The following is a 16,396-nucleotide window of genomic DNA, read 5'->3' as shown; positions in this document are numbered from 1 at the left end:
CAAGCACCATCTGTGATATGTACAGCATAGTTAAGAGGAGGATTATTAGCTAGCCTAGAAACTGAAGAGCCATTTCAGTCTTAAAAATAATATTAACTAAATTCATTGAACCTGTGCAGCCTGAGCATGTGACTAACACTGGTTAAGAAAGCCTTCCACTTCACAGGATATGATCCAAGGATTATGTTGAATACATGGCACCTCTCATCTTAAATTCATCCTGAGATTGGGAAAACTAAAATCAAAGAGGCACTATACCACAAATCACCTTTACTATCAGCAGTATCTTCTGTCAACAGATATCACAGATACAGTAAAGTTCCTAGGAAACTCAGGACTACTCCTAAATAGCATAGAAAGACATGCATTAAAAAAAGCCTTAGCATTCCCTAAAAACATTAATCCTATCTGGTGTAGGATATGCAGCACCAGCATCTTGATTCAGCATGCTCAGATTTTAATCATGTAACCTCCTTCACATTGCTGGACAAGAAGTAGAAATGACAGCAAATAATGGATCAGAGGAACTACTTGCTGCTAAACTGAAAAGCTCCTTTCCTTACTGCCTACAGTAAAACAGCCCATTAAGAGTTGTTTTTTGATTAAAAACAAGTAAGTAATTTCAACTATGGCAAAGTGACATGTTTTAACTTGACATTTTGTTAAGGATGAGTACCCTGTGAAGCTCATGAAAGAATGAAGAGATTCAGTGGAACACTAGGATTTACTATATACTCAATGCCACTGTCACTTCTGAGCAAAACATGTCAACCCAGAAATATCTGACTCAACAGCCCTAAGGTTATTTAGAATAGAAAGTGAGATTTTTACATGTTTCACTTTGATGCCATGAAAGCAGCTGCATTAAGTTCTGTCAGTGGTTTTTAAAACCCAAATAAAATGCTTGCTCTGTGTTTTAAAAGTTACTGTGAAAATGTGTGCCACCCACCCAGTCAGTAATAGCTTACATTCACCATTTTCAGAAAAGATAAACACAGCAGAGAAGGAAATGATAATATAAAAACAGCCTGGCACGTGAAATGAGGAAAAGCATTGTAGAGTATCTGGCAAGACAAAGCACACAAATGTTATTTTATGAAAATTAATAGCATCTGAAATTATACTCCTGTCCCAGTACTCTCACCCAACCTCATGCCCAAATTAAAAGTATTTTATCTAATTCCCAGTTGAGAAGATTGCTAAAAGTTGTAAGTCACAGCTGTGTTGACAGCAAACTTCTTGAACACAGAATATCAACTCCGCACAACACACTTTGCAGATGCTTTGTTACAAGCAGCACCACTCACTTGATTTGAAATTCCTAAACTAGCTGTAAAATAAACTGATAGTCTCCAGCTTCTTTGTCAGTTAAAGTCTTCTTTACAGTTCTGGAAACACAGCAAAACTTTATTATGTTTAAACTTATCTGCATTTTGATTGGAATTTCACAATGACCAGTGGTTCAACTCAGTGGTACCTCAGACAGAGGTAGTGAGGCTGAGAACAGACCCCACTTATTCATCATTTTATTTAGATATTCTCCCTTTCATTCCTATTGAAATCTCTAATACAAACAAATTCAGTTTAAAATACAAACTAATTAACTATCCATTCCTTTTAAAAGAGTTGGTATAATGCTGATACCTGGCTTGCCTCAAGATTTTCAATTATGAACAGAACTTATCTTTCCCTGAACACAATAAACAAAAAGGCATTGGACATCAAATTCTGCCCACCGTTAAATGGTGCTTGCTCACAGCATATATCAGTATTTGCGTTGATACACCTTGTTTCAGAAAACTGTACTCTCATAACACTTTTCTTCAGTCAACAGAATATCAGCTATCTATATGAGCAAGTGTGCTGTAATTGATTGTATGGAAATTACAGCACTGCTGTAGCATCTGCACAGTAACTTCACTTCAGAAGATGGAGATCATTTCATCCAGTTCCAGATATGTAATTTTAGAATTTTTCTGGAGCTAAAAGCATTGGCTGCGACAACTTGCAAAAACCAATGACCAAATTTAGTGCTTTAATAATGACTTTAATAATTACAGCAAGGTTTTATCTTACAAAGATAGTGACTTTCTAGACCACATCTATCTAGCAAATAATGCTGACTTCTGCCTCACATTTTGAGTGGTTTCATGGTAGTCAATGACTACCACAAATAAAACTTAGTGCAAAGCTCTTGCGGTACTGTTCCTTATAGAGGTGACCAGCAAACATATTTCAGTCCAAGCAGAATTCTGGGAACATGTTTCCTGTAACTATATAGTTATAGTAAGTTGACCCAAAAGCCTACACTGAAATTCAGCTAGCATTTTCAAACCCTCACTTTGTTTTTCAGTATTTTAAACTACAGGAATTTCTATACTCTTGGGGCCTGGATACCTAAATTTCTAGAAGCCAATTTCCATATCTACAATATGGTAGCAGAAGAAAAAATACCCTGAATTCTAATCTGAAGAACATCATGAATAAGAACAATATTTTTAAAATATTATGTATTTACATATTTTATTTGGTTCTGTGGCACCACTGATGGTTTTGCCATTCTTTTCAGTGAGTCTCAAAGAGCATGAAATTCCTTATGAATCAATTACATGCTTAAAAATATAAAGAGGCTATGTATGTTAGCTACCTGAAATTATTAAAGATAATATAAGAAAAGTGCATTTATAGTAGGTAAAGCAAGATACAGACAAATTTTAAGATTGAATTATTTAGAACTCTGATTGTTGTAAGCATCGCAGAGTTAGCTTCTGGAGAAATTTCCAAGCGGAAAGTATAATGTTTTTAGATATGTCCAGTCTCAGTGCTACAGTGGTTATATGAATACATTATTTACATACTTTACTAGTTAAAAAAATATTTGCAACGATACTGTATGATTGCAATGTGGATTTTTGCATGGAGACTAGAGTGTGTTATAATTAATTCAAAGAAGAAAGAAAGAAAGAAAGAAAGGGTTACAGAATTCAGAAAAAGCATGCAGTCGAGATTCAGACTGGCACACAGTGTGTGATAAAAATCAAATATGGAACATAATGGGACATATGGAAACATATCTTTTGTGCAGGGAAGGATGAATCACGAGTTCACAGCTGGAATTTATGTGGATCCTTATTTAGTGGAGCATCTGTAGCCACTGTTTAGCTACATTCCCACATCAACAACAAAACGGTGCCACAGAAGAGAACACATGCATCAAGCTCCAGCTGGTATCTGCGCCCACCACTCCTTTCTTTTCCCTGAAGCCACATTTAGCCAGTTTTCTTTTTACAGTTTGTAGGTGTATAAACATGCATATGTAAGTCAGTAAAAAAAAAAAAATGCCACACCTGACCACTGCTGAATTTTGGAAGGGATAGGGATGTGGTATAAAAAGGACAGGCTCAGGAAAAAAAACAAAACACACAATCATTTAAAATCTGTCCCCTTTTTAAAGTGTTACTTATGCATTTAAAAATTTAGGTATTTCATTAACTTTACATGTTAGAAAAGTTTTATTTAAGTTTGGTATCATTACAAAAGCCATTAAAAACATAAATTTAAAAATCATAGGAATCATGATTTATTTGGGTTTGTTTGTAGAAAACCAAATTTCAACTTCCTCTTTATAAAACTGCTTATGGATGGAATTGCTTTAACATTTTCACACCTGATTTTTTTTATCCTCAGCATTAAACCAAAGCAATAAAATTAGTAAAATAAAATAAGCATGTGGAGAAAGACATAATTTTATGTCTAAGTCCTTTCATGCAACAGTTACATAAATATCAACTAAAGATATTTAAATTTGGATGAGTTTTGTTTCGGGGGTTTGTGATGTTTTCCTTTTTAACATCATTGCTGTCTATGCTATGAGTTAAATAATTTTCTTCCACTGCCTTCTGAAAGATTTCATAAATGAAGAAATAGATTAAGAAACCATACATTTTTATGCAAGATTAAAATGGCACTTTAAATTTTTAAAATGTATTAACTATCAGAGCTATTGAGCACTGAGTTATCAGAGGATTGTTTTTTTAAACTAGATATACCACACAGTCTCTTGTAAGTGTATAATTAAAAATTTGAAGAATCTAGACTTTAAAGGTCATGCTTTTACAAATAACACATTATCTGAAACTAGAGTACAATGCTCTAATTTGTTCCCCAAATTTTACTTCTACAATTATTTCTTCATTCAATATTTAACATGCTCCATCACAGAAGAAGCAAAACCTGAATTATGTTTTTCTTGAGGAAAGACAGTGGGCAAAACCCTCACAACAATTCTGTGATTATAGAAGTATACTTGAATTGATTTTAACAAGAAAAGAACTAGGCACTTAAAATTACAATCTTCTAGTGTTGTCAAGAATTGGTTTTCCACAGAAAACCTTTGCATAAGCAGAAAATTTTGAGATACCTGGGGTTTCACCTATAATTGTGTACTGACAGGGTGACTAACTCAATGAAGCTTTCACCACAAGATAATAGATAGAAATTATTTTAAATAAATTTTCAGATGGGTCTGACAATGTTGAAAAAATACTAGCCATGTTTATTATTGTCTGAATATTTTCCATATTCTCACCCATGTTCTAAACCCCAGCTTTTGCATCACTTCTTAGACAATCAGACTGGAAAGCCACTAATGAAACTACCCTCATTAAAAAAAATACATTAGCATGTGTACCAGCTTTATTTTTTCTCAATTTTTAACAAAAAGAAAACAAAAAATGCCACTTTACAATAATTACAATGCCAAAACTGGAGAAGTACCATTTTCCTTTGAATGAAAATTCACTCATGAGAGACACTATACATTTGTCAAGTTCTTGTAAATAAATTATCTTGTAAATAAATTATCTAAGCACTAATTTAATATTGCAGCTTATACAAACAATTTTTTGTAATATTTAGGGGAAACAATGTCTTCAGAATGCTGTATCTAAAGGTTAAAACCCCCCACATTTTCAACTAAATAGAAATGTTTCAGTTGTATTTCTTATTTATCCCTGCAGAGAAAAATCAAAATCTCAGTAGATTCCCAAGCAATATTTTAAGAGGTCTTTTGAAATAGTATAATAACATTCTATTTAGATGATTTTTGTCTTTTGTGACAAAATTATTTTGTTTTATAGGAGGAGGAAATCAAAGTACGAATACAGTGGATATTATACACTAGAAGCAAATACAGCCAGTCATACACATTTTACAAATTTAAAACAGTGTTTACTATTCAGCTGTCACTATTACAGTAAAAATCCAACTTTTTTTAAAAAATAGTACAATTATAAAAAAAATGCTGTAAGTAAAATGTATCACAATGAGATCCCATGTCAGACAGACAGATGTCCCTTATTTCTATACATGAAAAAAAAAAAATATATAGGGTGAGTTGAGGGCTTTTTTCCTAGCAGAAAGCAAGTCATTGAGAGACTCCAGGTTAAAATATATTTTCTTCTGATCTGACCATACACTCATTCCCTTTCTCTCTCTTCCCCTCCCCACCCTAAACTGAACTTCAACATTGCATTAACAATGGACTAGCGGATAGGAGGCTCTATTAAAATGAGTAACTCACTGTGTAAGGTACTTCCTTTGCAGTATGCTCCATCTGCATGAAGCCAATGTTTTGGTGTGCTGTCTGCTGCTGTAACTAGTTCTCTCCCAGATATCAATGAAGCTGTGCATACATTCTATTTTTTTTTATGCAAATTATGGCTTTGGAGAGGTCATGTCTCAACACCACTGAATTAATAAGCAGCCAATCTGTGATATAAATAACATATTTAAAATCATCCATCAACTTTCAGATTATTACATTGTTTACAGAACGTAATCAAAACTGCTAATGGGTAGCTCTCGCTGGGCATTTCTTTATGCCATTCTGCATGAAGATGCAGAAAAGCATATGAATAAATCTCTTTCTGGAGAAGTTTGTAGAAAGAGCACTTTTCCTGCCATCTTTAAGAACATGAGCAATTAAAATGAGCTGTTTCATAAAACTGTTTGTACACCAATGTTTGAGTTACACTTGAGGAACAGTAATTCAGAAAACAGATTTCTGTTCAAGGCTTTGAAAGGTAAAAGACCCCCACTCTACTCCAAATCCTGAAAAAAATCTATAAATAAGCAACATTATTTAATCATGAGCAAGATACAGAATCCCTACAATTTTCAGAACAAATGATAGAGTTTTTACACAGTTATGTTTTTCCTGTTTTAGTCACAGTAACCCAGAAGCTGGTTTTACTTTTCATACCTGTTTTCCACAATCCTTTCTTCTGCACATTCTAATTTAAAAGAAAAACTAATATTAGATAAAGCAACACATAATTTGACAGCCTACCAGTTAAATTCTGACAGGGTCAATAAAATGAGAGCTTGCAGGAGTCCCAGATGAGGAACACTTTCATGAATGCCTCCATTGTGTAAACTCTCCGTATATCCTGCCTGCAAATGACAGTCATATGCCACCAGCTGCAGGAGGCATTCCAACAATGTCAACTGCTGTGGGGCATTAAGGCAGGGTACATGAGTTGGTACTTCTTAATATTTTTCCCTGGCTACTGCGAGAGCTGTCACACTTTACTCATTTAAGTGTTATTTTTTTAAAGACTATACTGTTTATTTAGAAATGTAAGAAAATATATAATTAAAGCCTTGCTAATGGAGCTCCTCATTTTAATAGTAGTTTTATTATATAAAGCCAGCTGGAAGCAATTATTTTTTCCTTGCATAGTCTTCATTAGTTTTTACCTCCCCCCTCCCCAAGACATCTATTTCAGATGTTCTTATCAAATTTATGTATTTTAAAAAGTAAACTGTTCAGGGAACAAACAGCTACTAAAAAAAGTTATGATACGAAGTGTGAAAACACATCCACTACTCAGAAAAACTGCTGCTACCACTTCCGAGGAGACTGTTTTCCTATGAATTGCACTTTACAGATTGCCATAAAATTTTTAGAGAATTCCTGCAAGAAAGAAAAGGCACATTTTTAATTAAGAACTAAGTCTGAACACAGTGATAGAGGTTTGTAGGTTTGATTTGAACAGCTTAATTTGCTTTTGAATAACTCACTGAAGTCCACTCTGATTTATTTTTGTCTACTAGGTCTGTGTGGAAAAAAATAGTATTCAAGTATTGCATGAGTTTAATTTTCCCATTTTTCTTGATATTTTCTTTGTAAAATAAACATATTTGATATATTGAGAATAAAAATACAAAGAGGTTTTTTTTTTTCAAACATTAGCAATGCCTTGGCTAAGAAATTGTACAAAGTAGAGATCAAATTGAAATGCTTTTCACCACCTTCCATGTGATAATCCAGCATCACACATTTATACCATGTTTTTTGCATACAGACATACTAAAGTAAAACAACACTGAACTCTCCATGTCAGCATTTACATCAACCCATCCTTGGAAGTGATGCTTCTCCTCTCTGCCCCTTATGTCTTCCTACAGACCCTTATAATCAAGATTGCTTTAATTATTCAATTACTAGCAAGAAGAGGTCTTCTTTTAATACATATTCAGATATAGACACAGAGAAAGAAAAACTGCAGGGAAAGAAAAATGAGGAAAGACATAAATAAATAAAGGGTATCAATAATGATCTATCATAAAATGACATTTTGCCGTTGTACTTCCGCAGGAGCCGTAACATCTCACAAGACATCCCTCTGAAAGCAGCAATAAAACTGCAGTACAGTACACAAGGTTTTGCATTCTGTGCAAGCAAAGGGCAATGAATATGCTAAAAGAAAATCAATCTGCATAAAAAGATCTGACAATAACATCTTCTGGTTTGTTTTTACACGTATATATTTCTAATGAGAAAACAGAGAAGAAAGAACACTTTGGGAAGCCAAATTTTTATGTAAACTAGAATAATTCCTGTCAAAATGCTACCTTATAGATTAAATCACCCTTTATTGTTGCTATTTTTTCTTTGGAAAAGTTTGCAATTTCAGTTAGCAAAGAGTCCTGTAAACATTTCTTCTCCAATTTTTTTTCATGTTGAATTATCCTGCCCAAATTTCATTCTGTGATTTCCGGTTGGAAAAATGCAAAAGTTCACAGATAAACAGAGAGCAACCATAATTTTGCACTGGTAGCTTCCAAGGTAACACACAAAGAACCTAAGCTTTCAGTAAGAGACATAAAGCCATACAGAAGCCCATAATGTCTAAAAGCTCACACCTGACCCAACTTTAACAGAGAACCTTGTTTAATTTCTGGATTTTAATAAACCAGGAAAGCAGGTTTAGATTTCCTTAAGAAAGTGCAATTGCTCTTTTTTTTTTTTTTTTTAATTTTGTTCCTTTCCTTGGTGTCTAAGTAAAAGAAGAGATTTAAATACACAAGAGCAACCTTCTCTACCACCACAGAATCTTGTCTTGCAAAATACCTGCACATTTAGCTCCATAAAAGTTACACATGTACAGAAGGTTTATAGAATTGAGCTCCACTTACAGCTTGCTCTGAAGGCTAGCACACTGCTATCTGTGATTCTGTACCTAAACTATATGTTGTCCTTGATGCATGACAGAGCCTTCAATGACATGAATGGAAAACACATGCTTGGGTCACAGTGAGGATGTGATCCTTTATATTCTGATTTCCTCTTACTAGTACACCAAGTGTTGAATTGTTCAGATGAAAAGAACTAAACTTTTCAAAGCTAGAAGATTGCATTTTAAAGACACCAATCTTTAAGGAATACATTAAATAATGCATGGAGAAAATACACATGATGAGATTCAGATAATCTATCTCTTTCCCTAGAATTCTGGTAAAATAAAGTTTGAAAAGAAATACCACAAACAAACAATTTGTGTTCAATAGGTGTGTCTTGCTGTTCCCTGGGTTGTTAAAAATTACTGAAGAAAAGAACAATTAAAGCACTGTTTTCAACATTAATTGCAGTAGGTATCACAAAAAATAGACAGGCATTTACCATGTCACTCAAATTCTTTTATAAGAGAAATATTCCAGATCCCACAGGTAGGCAGACTGCAGCACAAATCTCTACTGGTGTATTTGTTTTGTGGTCCATTTTCAGATAAACACCACCTCAAATAGTACAGTAAGTTTACCTGCCAGTTACAGAACATTTCAACTTCAATGACAAGCTCAGAATCAATTTTCTCACTTCCCATAAAACTTCTCCAGGTACCGCTTATTATTCATTTTGTAAGAGCAGATTGCTGAGTTCTGTGTGGTGCATGGGAGGGAACAGCACGATCGTAATCATGACATTTTCTTTTCTAAACTCCCATGTTCTCTAAGTGGCAGATGACACTCTCCTTTCCTTTGCACAAGTGCACAGATACGCATCATTAGTAGAGGATGGGGATGCAGTGGCTTCCCGAGAGAGTCAGAATAGCATCAATGGTATACTGTTGGCAAGTTCACACTGATCAAAGCAATTCTGAGATGCTCACCTCCCCACCCTCCAAAAGAGACGGCCTTTCTGTGACAAAATATTGTGTGACACAGTCATGTAAGTGGCACTGTTTTCTCTGTCAGTGAACAAAAATAATTTAGAAAACAGTTGTCAAATATTTCAATAAAGGAAAGGAGGTATTAGGGCATTACGATAATGAGTGGGGTGAAGAGTAAAGCAACAGATGCCTGTCCATTGGCTGATGTACAGTCTCTTATCTTGGACATTTGTTACACAGACTGATGTTAAACTAAAGAATACATTTTAACTCACTGAAAAACTGCACATAAACACACAGAAATTCATTATATAAAAATACTTTTTAAGTTTACTCTTTTCTTCAGGTGAGCTGGGCATAAAATAAACCCCTTGATTAGAGTTTCTCTAGATGCTGAAATTTTGCCTTTACACTCTCTAAATCATAGCAAAAAGCTGCATTACTGGTTCTCTTTCTGAACTAAACGATTGAGACAGTAACAGTGGAATTCTCCCTTTCTCCCTCTTCTCTGTTTCAGTCTTCTCCTGTTTGAGCCAGCATGATTCATCACCTCCTGGGTATACTAGGAGCCCCAAGTTTGGAAATTCTTTTAAACTGTGAAGAAACATTAGTCTACAAAGCAAATCCTCTTACAATAGCACAAGCACTATTGTTCAAGAAAAATAACTGAGCGAAGGAAGCTACACACAGCACAGGTTTTGAGCATTTCTAGTAAGAAGCAAATGCTCTTTAAAGCTTTTGTTTCTGATTCTACTTTATGACGGCAGTTCTGTATCAGTGAACAGGGTGTTCCTTAGCAATCAGCACAGTGTCACAATGACCTGGCAAATGCGAATGCTTTCACTATCACTACAGTCCTTGCAATCTTGCCTCAGCTGTGACCCATTCACTTTTGCCCCAACTTCACTAAGATGCCTTACTCAGCATCTAATTAGTTAGGGAAGATTTGCCTTGGCTCTTAACCCTGACACAAGAGCAGGAGACTCTGCTGCTGTTTTATACCAAATCTGTTCCGTCACTACATTAATCAAATCCCTATAAAACTATACATGAATAAATAACTACTAAAATAAAAATTAAAAATATGAAATTGTGTATTTTAAATTGTTAAACACTGGTACTTATTGCACAATATATATTTAAGCATGTGATTTAATATGTTTCAATGATTCATGCAGATTTTACAGTTTTGTGCATACATATCTCAAAGCCCTGACAGTGTTAGCACATCAACAGATACAGAATGGCTCAAATATGTTCAAACACTGTATGTGTATATGTTCAAGATTAACATGTATAGAAAAGAATAGGAAACAATGTGCTGTATTTTAGTTCTCCTTAAAATACTGAACACAGTGAGAGAAGCTGTTGCAATGGATTTTTATTTTTGATCATGTATCATGCACATAGCTATGTATCTATCATTGCATGTAATTGTATGTCTAGTTGTCTATGCTACACAAAACATCCTGCATTTTTGTCAGGTACAATATCTCCCAATGTTTCTATTCTGAGGTACATTGGAAACAGCAAGAAATTCTTGAGGCAAATATTTTTTATTTGATAAAAGGACAAGTACATGTTTAAACCACACTTTACCAAAATACCCAAAAAAATTAAAAGCAAGTGTCTGAAATAAGACAATGTAACTGATAAATCTTCTAAATTCATATTAGCACATGAACTTAATCACAAACAGCATAAAAAAGGAGAAAACCCCACCGGGGCTCAGCTAATCTTTAGAATGTGAGATTCTTTAGATATGAGATATATATATATATAAAATTATAACATTATTATATTTGCTGATTCTTATTTACACAGGTGATTGTTAGCTACTTCAAGCTATGAAACGCGTTTTACCAAAGCCAATCTTCCTCTCAAAATTTTCATAGTAAATCAATGTATGGTATTACAGCCTGTTGTCAAATTAAGTTTGAACTCTTTTCACATGTACGTAGTTATATGCTACAGTAAAACAGTTAATTACTTAATAAATGTTAAAATTGCATACAACCTCTATGATCAGCAACCCAGAAACATTTAAAAAACTTTCACCTTCAATTCATTAGACATTACACTACTCTCCTATTTTTAAATACAGGTTCAATAAACAGTTTATGTGCCTATGCCTACATCAATGCTAGGAACTATCAGATGCAAGAATACAGCACAGCTCAAAACAGGCAGTGCACGTTGTCTGCAATTTAATATTTCTAGTAATATAAGCGCATACGCCAAATATTATAAGTATTATTTAGTTTTCCTTGGAATAAGCATGCATTTATGCAAGGAAAAAAAGCTGAATTTACTGTACCATATCTCTTGTGAACAGATGCGTCTATATTAATATACATCATTGATTTAATTTTTCGTTTTCTTGGCTTCTCGCTCACCTATCTAGAAGTGATTTCTCTGGTGATAACTAACACATCATGCTAATGAGAGAATCTAATGTACAATAGAGAAATGTCACTACTAATAATATTTGCATGAAGTTAAATAAAGCAACTGTAAGAGAATGTCAGACAGTTGTTCTTTAATAAGATACAGTTACACAATGAAATTATGTTGTTAATTTTGTTACATCATTGAGTGAATCCTAAATTACAACATAATGATGCACAGATCCATTTATAATTCTGTATACTGCTTTTTCACTCTCATGTTGAAAATAGCTTCTGGAAAGGCTATTACCTTTTTATCTGAAATGGATTAAGCATACTTTTTTCTCAACAAAAAGGTGGATGGTTCTGGCATTTTGTGTCACTGTGGGTTACAGCCATTTCTCTTACAGTGTCATTTCTGAAATGACTTTTAAGTATTTTAGAACATTACAGCCCTTAAGGTAAGTGGATGAAGAAAAATGGCATTTCTTATTCTGACCAATGCACAAAACATTTATGAAAGCAGACAATCACAAAAGCCTGTTTTTTCTTTTTTTAATCAATCAAGCCCAGACCTTCTTTTCTGTTGTTAACAACTCCTTGCCAGAACTCGAATGGGCAGTGCGTGCCCTGGACCTAACCAGACGAGCATGGAAAAGGAGCCAAGGGTTTCTGCTCATTCTCGACCTGTCACTGATCAAAGTGACCCAAAGAAGCACTCCTTTTTAAAAGTTAAGATTTACGCCCTTTGAGGTTATCAGACATTCTTCTGTATACAGAAGGGATGACCCCTTTCAAGCAAATCACAGACTTTTACATTGACAAAAGGTACATAGGCAAAACAATGCAGTCAAGTGGCCATGTCATAAACTTCTCACAGGTAATTTAGGATAGTATTCCCTTTCCCCTCTCACCCCACCAAAATCTAAATTTGCTCTGGAATGTGGACATACCATTTTTTATGCTTTCATTGGCGAACGAAAATAGTCCAAAAGTAAGTACCATCACACTTGTTTTTAATAGCCAAACTTGTACAATCCATCCTAAGTTTTCTAAGACACATATCACAATGAAGTTGATTTTATTCTGAAGAAAGTTATTCACTCCTATATTATGCAAATAGCAATGCAGTGTGAGTTGAGAGGTAAGAGGAGGGAGGGATTGAAAGGTTTTGTTTTATTCTAAATAAGTCTTCTTGCTATGCTTCAATTTTTCCACTAAAAACCTGCTTGAGATTAAGTTACAGTTCCAAGGAAAAGTAATGGTGCTCAGAGTTTGTTTGCTTCTAAAAATATGTGGAAAAGCAGCATTACACTTAGAAATTTTAAAGACAAATGTCCCTAGCATTACTGTGTATAGCTGGAAAAGTTTCACTAAACAGTTCTTTCAAACCATGCCAAACTTTGCTTGCAACTTATACACATTTCATAACTTCATCTTATTTGTACTTGTGAAAACAATTTTTGTCAAAGCATCGGAAAAGTTGAAAAAATACTTACGTTTCCAGAAGATGGACTGAAAATAATTGACTAGCAAATGAATGAAAATAGATAATAGAAAACAATATTCAAAATTTTAGTGATTTACAAAGAAACACTGGCAGTTAGACACAAATTTGCAACTGCACTTGCACACTGTATGTGCAATACAGCAAGTTACAACAGTCCCAACAAATCAGAAATTATAGGCAAAAATGCTATCATTAAAGAGGGGAGAAATGCATTTAGCAAAATAATTTACCCTCCTTTTAAAAGCATGATGAAAGCATATTTGCACTGGATCTGTTTAGCACATGATAAACAAACAAACAAAATATGACAGGAGATTAACAAGTATACAAACGTGTCATGAGCAGACTTTTAAGAAATAAATCTGTTCGATGTTACCACCTTTTCAGTGCTACTGTGTATGTATGCCAATTCACACTGATGCAGCATCCACCACACATTTAGTCACTTAGTACATTACTTACTTTCTATACAGAATATATGAGCATTCATGTTCAATAATGTACAAAATCCAGTTAATATTCAAGAATTAGTACATAAAAATATTACTTAAAAAGAAAAATGGCAACCATAAATAGCCTAGCTTGAGTGCATACATGTTTGGTCTGGTTTAATAAGCTAGTTGTCTCAAATTATTTTACCCTCTTACACATTGTGATGCTCTTCTATTTAGTTTTGTTTCCTTTCTTTGTCAGTGTTGAACATTTTCTGGTATTTAAAAGACCACACAGTCTAAATCTGTTGAAAAAGATCTAATACTAAACAGGCAATCTAGTGCTATCTATGTGGTTCAATCATCATTTATCAATTGATTGTTATCTGGATCTAGTTATGTTAACTCTTTTGTGGCTGAAATGTAAATAACCTATCCTCCACCCCTAAAATTTAATCCGACTTCTTGCTAAAAGAATACAGCAGGTAATTAGGATAACTGCTTGCCATGCCATTGCCTAATATCAGTGAAACCAAACATGTTATGTATCACAGACAGGCATAGAGCTGATAATGTTTGTAAGCAGTGTTTGTAGCAATTCACACTTCCTAGTGCCAAGCAGTGTTTTTGAAATGTGCATCTCTACCAGGAAATGAACTTTCTTGCTTTCAAGAATGGGAAATTGAACAGAGTTGCTTATTTGCCTTACGTTGATTACATTCTATACCAGCATACTGTATCAGCAGTAATCAGGGTCCCTCTACAGGATATGTCCAAATATTCCTTATTCAAATGCCTTCATCCTGTCCTGAGCTATACTGCTTAAATGGTCACCCATAGACAACCGCTATTGGTTAAAAACTAACTGCTTTGGAGTTTTTCTTGGATTTAAAGTTTTTTGTTTTTTTTTTTTTAATATTAAAATATTGTTTTATGGTCAGTATTCAGGCATGCTTTGTTCCTTTAAACTAGAAAAACCTATTTACTTTCCTTCTCTTTTCTTACTGTACAACGCCTCTCAGGTAAATTAATTAATTCAATTTTGTATCCAGCATTAAAAGAAAGTCAAATATTACTACAAAAATGTATTAACTCCTCTTCTGGCTAACACAATATTTCAATTATTATCCATCAGCGTCAGACCATAATTGGAAACTAGTTTTCAGAAGGGCAAAACATCTCCTGGTAGGGAGTCACCCTGTTAAAAACCTCCAGGTTGAACTTCCCTCCCCTGCTTGAGCCCCATCCAAGCTAAAAGTTTGTCCCTGTCTTTTTTCTTTTTTTTTTTCTTCTCTCCTTCCCCCCCCCCCCCCCTTTTTTTTAATCCCTTTTCCCTTCCCCTTCACCCAGAAGAGCCAAGCAATTGTGCAAAATTTACTGTAACACACAAGGCGCGTATCACCAAGTGCATGGTACAGAGACACTGGCTCCTGTGATTAATTATCAGTTATAACTGGCCTTGCAGTAACATTTTCGCTTTCCCGTCAGAACCGGCATACCAAGCTGCCTTAAACGCGGCCCCCGGTGAAGGAGCAGCTCTGGGGAGGACGCCAAGGCTCCGCTCGGCAGAGAGAGGGGGAGCGAGAGAGGGAGCGAGCGGGGAGAGGCAGCGGGAGAGGAGAGACCCGAGCACTGAAACTGTCTCCTCTAACGACCCTCAGCTCCGTGCTGGCAGCAGCTCCAGCAGGACAGCTCGCCGCTCCTTCCCCCGAATAAAACTGTGTTCTGCCACATGAAGTCGATTATGCCGTTCTGAGGGGCCCCCTGAATTTAGTATCAGTTTGATTTTGGGGGCTTATGCACTCAGGAAGAAAAAGGAGTTTTCCTGGGATAGCAGATACTTTTATTTATGGGACGGGGGGATAGCAAAGGGGAAAATGCTGGAACAAAACAAAAGCAAAGAAAGAAAGAAAAACAATCTTACTCAGAGCAAAGCTCCATTTGGAAACTTGAAAACAAATGCTCTGCTTTTACTTAAGGCTTTAATATTTTTTTCTTCTTTTAAAAAGGAGCCCTTAGGGAAGAAATGAAGTAACCATGCACATTCCAATGACATAGTTATGACAGTTCAGAGGCTAACTATGTAGTGATGAATGAAACAAAAATGAAACGTGGAAAGAAAGAGAAAAAGGAGGGAGGAAAAAAGCACAAAAAATCCATGTTTTAAAATAAACGAAAGTAACGTACCTGTTGGGACATTCTGAATAAGAGGTTAGTGTCAGTGTTCTGCCATGTCCCCATGAAACCAGAGTCGGTCGCTGCCGTTCTTGTTCCGAACTGCATGGAGTTGTCAGTGCAGGAGTCTCTTAAAGTCAAGTCTCTTGCCTCTTTCGCTCTCTGTGTCTCTGTGTGTGTCTGTCTCTCACATCCACTTCTGCCTCTTCTGACTGAAAAGTGAAGGTGGATTTTTTGAGCCTCTTGGCAGCGAGTAGCAGGAGTGTAGTGTAGTTAAGAAGCTAGCTGCACTGTGCATTTCATTTGGGAAGGGGGGATTCAGGGGAGAGGGTCAGAGCTTCTTTCGCACCTTCAGCAGAGAGACCCCTATCATTTATGCATAGATTGTGACTCCCCAAGCTCGCCTTTGCTCAGTTTAACAGCTGCCTGTCAGGTGTGCAT

At 35.2% G+C, this 16,396-nt stretch overlaps 1 protein-coding gene across 1 annotated transcript in view; it reads right to left on the bottom strand.

Annotated features, from left to right (window-relative positions):
• Positions 1 to 16,132, bottom strand: part of BNC2 (basonuclin zinc finger protein 2) — a 226,455-nt gene extending 210,323 nt beyond the window's left edge. Inside the window, exon 1 of the mRNA XM_058823942.1 lies at positions 15,968 to 16,132. Coding sequence (XP_058679925.1) covers positions 15,968 to 16,063 — 96 coding nt within the window. The 5' untranslated portion in view covers positions 16,064 to 16,132. The remainder of the gene's footprint in view (positions 1 to 15,967) is intronic.
• Positions 16,133 to 16,396: the final 264 nt, after the last annotated feature.

The sequence above is a fragment of the Ammospiza caudacuta genome, chromosome Z (assembly GCF_027887145.1).
Source record: "Ammospiza caudacuta isolate bAmmCau1 chromosome Z, bAmmCau1.pri, whole genome shotgun sequence".
In the NCBI taxonomy this organism is placed as follows: domain Eukaryota; kingdom Metazoa; phylum Chordata; class Aves; order Passeriformes; family Passerellidae; genus Ammospiza; species Ammospiza caudacuta.
The sequence above is the reverse complement of the archived record's forward strand: the minus strand, read 5'-3'. Positions and strand labels throughout refer to the sequence as shown.